Genomic DNA, 4845 nt, shown 5'->3' on the forward strand with positions numbered 1-4845 from the left:
CAGTGTAAAGTTCCATAACGTAACTCCATATTCAAAGTCAAAAGTAAAATTTCTTTCAAAGGGTGAGAGTGAAACACGTGGTCCTCAGTGATAGGACCGTCTACATCATAGCTTTTAAAAGTCTCTTATTTGATGTGGAATTTGTGTACTCTTTGGCTCCAAGGCACAAGTTATCCAGTTAGTGCGGTCAGTGACACTTACCAACAGTGTAGAAAAAAATTCCTCAGTGATGGGACCACGTGTTTCACTCTCACCCTTTGAAAGAAATTTTACAAGATTGAGGAGTAATCTTTTAAAAGATTGTTGATAAGACACAAGTTATCCATTTTGAAGAAATTACACCAGTAGAGTGTAGAAAAAATTCGGGAGAAGTATGGATCCCAAGCATGGTGAGGGAGAAAGTGAGTTATTTCGAGCTCAATCTCATTTGTATAAGCATATATTCAACTACATAAGTTCCATGTCCCTTAAGTGTGCAGTTCAGCTGGGCATACCAGGCATAATTTATAAGCATGCTCGGCCTATCACACTTCCTGAATTAGTCACAGCACTGGAGGTCCACCCTGCAAAAAGTGGCAACGTATACCGGCTAATGCGCTTGTTGGTTCACTCAGGTTTCTTTTCTAAAACAAAGGTACTTACCGAAAACGATCAAGAAGAAGAAGCATACGCTCTAACCCCTTCTTCTAGGCTACTAATCAAAGATGAGTCCAATTGCTTGTCACCATTTCTCCTGTCAATGCTTGATCCAGCTTTTTTAACTTCATGGCATTCTTTAGGAGGTTGGTTCCGGGGTAATGAACTCACACCATTTGAAAGTGCACATGGGGTCAACTTTTGGGATTATGGTGAACAAAACTCTGAATTTAACAACCTTTTTGGTCAAGCAATGGCCAGTGATTCTCAAATGGTTAATTTGGTTGTTCAAGACTGTAAGCCAATTTTTGAAGGATTGGATTCATTGGTTGATGTAGGGGGTGGTACAGGATCATTTTCCAGAATCATATCTGCAGTATTCCCCCACATGAACTGCACAGTATTTGACCTCCCACATATTGTTGCTAACTTGCCAGAGAGTAAGAACTTGAAGTTTAAGGGAGGCGACATGTTTCAGTCCATCCCTCCTGCAGACGCTTTCTTATTTAAGGTACGCATTTTCTCTAGAATGATAAATTCTATCTGAAATTCTGAATTCAGTTGTTAGACACAATATATTTTAACTTAATTTTCTAATGAGTGATTGGCAGTTGGTTTTTCATGCATTTGGTGATGAAGATTGCGTGAAGGTGCTGAAGAAATGCAGAGAAGCTACTGCAAGCAAAGGCAAAGGAGGAAAGGTGATAATCATAGATATTGTGATAGATGAAAAGAAAGATGAACATGAATTAACCGAAGCAAAGCTGTTTTTCGACATGTTGATGATGGTTGTTGTTACTGGAAGGGAGAGAAATGAGAAAGAATGGGAAAGACTAATCTTGGAAGCTGGATTTAGTGGCTACAAGATAACACCTTTCTTTGGTTTAAGGTCCATTATCGAAGTCTATCCATAGAAAGAACAATTCAGAGTTCCAAGCTCAATATCACATGTTAAATAAAGCATTCATAGCTGAACTGCTTTGTTAACATTCAAGCAGTTACTTGAGGGTTTTTGAATAATGGATTTGTTTTATATTAAATATTGTTGTTGTTTGAAGTATCTGCTAGTAGCCCTCTTCGTGCTCATGTGTTGTTCTAAGTCTGAAAAATCAATATCTCTAGGGTGCTATAGCTTCAAAGAAGACCTCGTGTAGTCATGTTTTTATGGTCAACTGTGATAAACAGAGCTCATCTTTTTCGACGAAAATGATCCAGTCTCCACTAGAAATGCTTTTATGCTTACAAATTTTCCAAATTAAGGATACTTACATGAAATTCGAATGCTTGCACTCTGATGGCAACATTCCAGGAGCAAAATTGTTTTCAGTCATGAAATCACCTGATGTTGAAATGTGAAGCCACTTTCACATGGCTTGGCATGCAAGTAGCTCACAATCTTTGACAGACTGGTTTACAAGCATGACTGGTAGTAAATTTGAAGTGAAAAATGGTGGGTTAGGTAATTTACAAGGGCAATAGCCTATGACCAAAGTTATGCAGAAGTTTTAAATGGTTGCAATATTTGAATTTGGCAATTGGAATATGGTAATATTAATTGATTTGGAGGTCATGGTTTCCTATAAATACCCCAGGACACTAGAATTACCAGCCGAGTAAGAGCTCCAATAACCACTCCTATAAGAGGTCATCAACTAATACCCCAAGACCCTGGAACTACCGACCATGTAAGAGTTCCAGTGATCACCCCTATTAGGGGCCGAAGTGAATAGAAGTCAGGACCTCTTGAATAATACACCTAAAAATCCTAGTTGACTACTCGATCACCAGTGGTGGTTTATATCTTTTACTTTACTCTTATTTTATTATTTTTATATTTATCATGATTAAACATTTTTATATGCTTTATTCTTAAACATAATCATATTTGATAAATGATAAGACTTTGAATAAATATATTCAACATCTTCAGGTGTCAGCAATGCCTCAGCAGTAAGGCCATAATAAAGGAATTGTATTCCCATCCTGTCCACTGAAATTTGCAAGCCAAGCAAAGCATAAATTAAAATTCAACAGCCGTCATCTGGGAAAATCATGTAACTGAGTTGAATATCATTGCATCCGTGTAGCAATAAAATTTTATTATCATCTGTTTATTTGGAGTCAACAGAAATCCTTGCAAGCCAAGGCCATATTTTCTTCTTTCTTTAACTAATGAAAGAGCCAGAGCCAATGGTTGGACGGCACTTATTTATGGTCAATCAGAAAAGCTTTATTTATGATTCCAGTTTAGCAGCCACGTTTGGATAATACAGTTATGTATTTCCTTACGTAGACAAATTTTCCATTTCAACTTTTCACCTATATAAGCACAAACTGAGGGATCAACCCCCATCAATAGAAGCAAACCTCACAACATGGATTCAAATAATCAAGGCCACGGATCTAGTGAGTTTTTTCAAGCTCAGACTCAGATATACAAACATGTATGTCATTTTATGGATTCCATGGCACTGAAATGTGCAGTCCAATTAGGCATTCCTGATGTAATCCACAACCACAACAAGCCCATTAATCTCTCAGAGTTGGCTTCTGCACTTCAAATTTCTCAAACAAAAACAGATTGCTTGCAGCGCCTCATGCGCCTATTGCAGCACTCAGGTTTCTTTGCAACAACCAAGATTGTTGAAGACCAAGAACAAGAAGGGTATATACTCACACCATTTTCTAATCTCCTGGTGAAAGATAATGTTGCCAGTTTATCGCCTGTCGTTCTAGCCCTGCTGGATCCTGTGCTAGTGAATCCTTGGCATTCCTTGGCGAACTGGTTTCAAGGAAATGATCTTACACCATTTGAGACGGCCCATGGAATGAGCTTTTGGGACCTTGCGACGCAAAACCTTGAATTTAGCAGCAGCATGAATGAACTAATGGCCAGTGATTCTCGGATAACAAGCTTGGTTATTAGAGATCATAAGGAAATTTTCCAGGGGCTGAATTCATTGGTTGATGTGGGAGGCGGCACAGGAACTCTGGCTAGGAAAATTTCTCAGGCCTTCCCTGAATTGAAATGCACGGTCTTGGATCTCCCACAAGTCGTCACTAACTTGCCAGAGAGTGAAAACTTAAAATTTGTTGCAGGTGACATGTTTCAATCTATCCCTTCAGCAGATGCAATTGTCATCAAGGTATGCAACTTTTCTCTTTTAGTTGTTTAGAATATTGCTTAGTCTTTAATGTTTTAGTGCTGACAATCGATGACCATTACATTTACAGTCAGTTTTGCATAATTGGAGTGATGAGGACTGTGTAAAGATTTTGAAGCGTAGCAGAGAAGCTATTGCAAGTAAAGGTAAGGGAGGAAAGCTTATTATCATAGACATGGTGATCGATGACAAGAAAGAAGAACACGATAGAACCAAAACAAAGCTCTTTATGGACATCATGATGATGGTTATGTGCAGTGGAAAAGAGAGAAAGGAGAAGGACTGGGAAAAGCTGTTCTTGGATTCCGGTTTTAGTCACTACAAAATTACAGCTTCAAGTGAGCTAAAATCTATCATTGAGGTTTATCCTTGAGAAGTGTACTTGTCTCCGTGTTTTGTAAGCTTCAGATGATTGTCAAATGAATAATGTACAATAAGCTTGATGCAATACCTTGCTTGAAATGGTGACTTGAATATCAAAATCGAATTTTGTTTTCTTTTCTCAATTCTCATAACAACTTCATAGAGTGTGTGATTTCCTTTGCTGTTCTGCGTGTTATGAATTAAGGAAATTACTTATAAGAACATAATTACTTGTGTTAAACATACAGTACTTTAACCTTGAATCCAGACTATCCAGTTGAATTAAAAATGCGTTTCAGGTCAATTGAGAAACCTGGAAAGATTAACGAACATGTGAAAAGACTGAACTGGTTGAAGATCAATTAACCTTGAATGCTACTAAAGTAATTGGCTCAATGGCTAAAGCTAAGCAATGGTTTTTTGAGCCCAAATTCTAAGCAATAACTGATATCAGATGTCTCATCAACAGTGGACACTTATGGTCAACATATATAACCAGATTAGAACTTCAACAAAAGCAAGTAATTAATTTGTAGTCATGTATGATGCAACATCTATAACTTAGCCATCAAAATGGTCGGTTAGGACTCCTAGCTCATTTTGGAACTGTCAAACTTGGAATGAGAAATCTTTCATATATATATACATATGTATGGTAGTAAGCTTGCTGGTACCCCATAAT

General features: G+C 37.7%; 2 protein-coding genes across 2 annotated transcripts; both read left to right on the forward strand.

Moving 5' to 3' along the window:
* The first annotated feature begins 373 nt into the window (after positions 1-373).
* Positions 374-1696, forward strand: LOC116142817 (trans-resveratrol di-O-methyltransferase-like). Its single transcript, XM_031428224.1, has 2 exons — positions 374-1147; positions 1248-1696. The coding sequence occupies exons 1-2, from the start codon at positions 374-376 to the stop codon at positions 1548-1550; spliced, it is 1077 nt and encodes a 358-aa protein (XP_031284084.1). The 3' UTR covers positions 1551-1696.
* A 1119-nt stretch (positions 1697-2815) lies between these two features.
* LOC116142836 (trans-resveratrol di-O-methyltransferase-like) lies at positions 2816-4303 on the forward strand. The gene is made up of 2 exons (XM_031428251.1): positions 2816-3782; positions 3871-4303. The coding sequence occupies exons 1-2, from the start codon at positions 3012-3014 to the stop codon at positions 4171-4173; spliced, it is 1074 nt and encodes a 357-aa protein (XP_031284111.1). The 5' UTR covers positions 2816-3011; the 3' UTR covers positions 4174-4303.
* The last annotated feature ends 542 nt before the right edge of the window (positions 4304-4845 follow it).

The sequence above is a fragment of the Pistacia vera genome, unplaced genomic scaffold (genome assembly GCF_008641045.1).
Source record: "Pistacia vera cultivar Batoury unplaced genomic scaffold, PisVer_v2 Contig42, whole genome shotgun sequence".
Taxonomy (NCBI): Eukaryota; Viridiplantae; Streptophyta; class Magnoliopsida; order Sapindales; family Anacardiaceae; genus Pistacia; species Pistacia vera.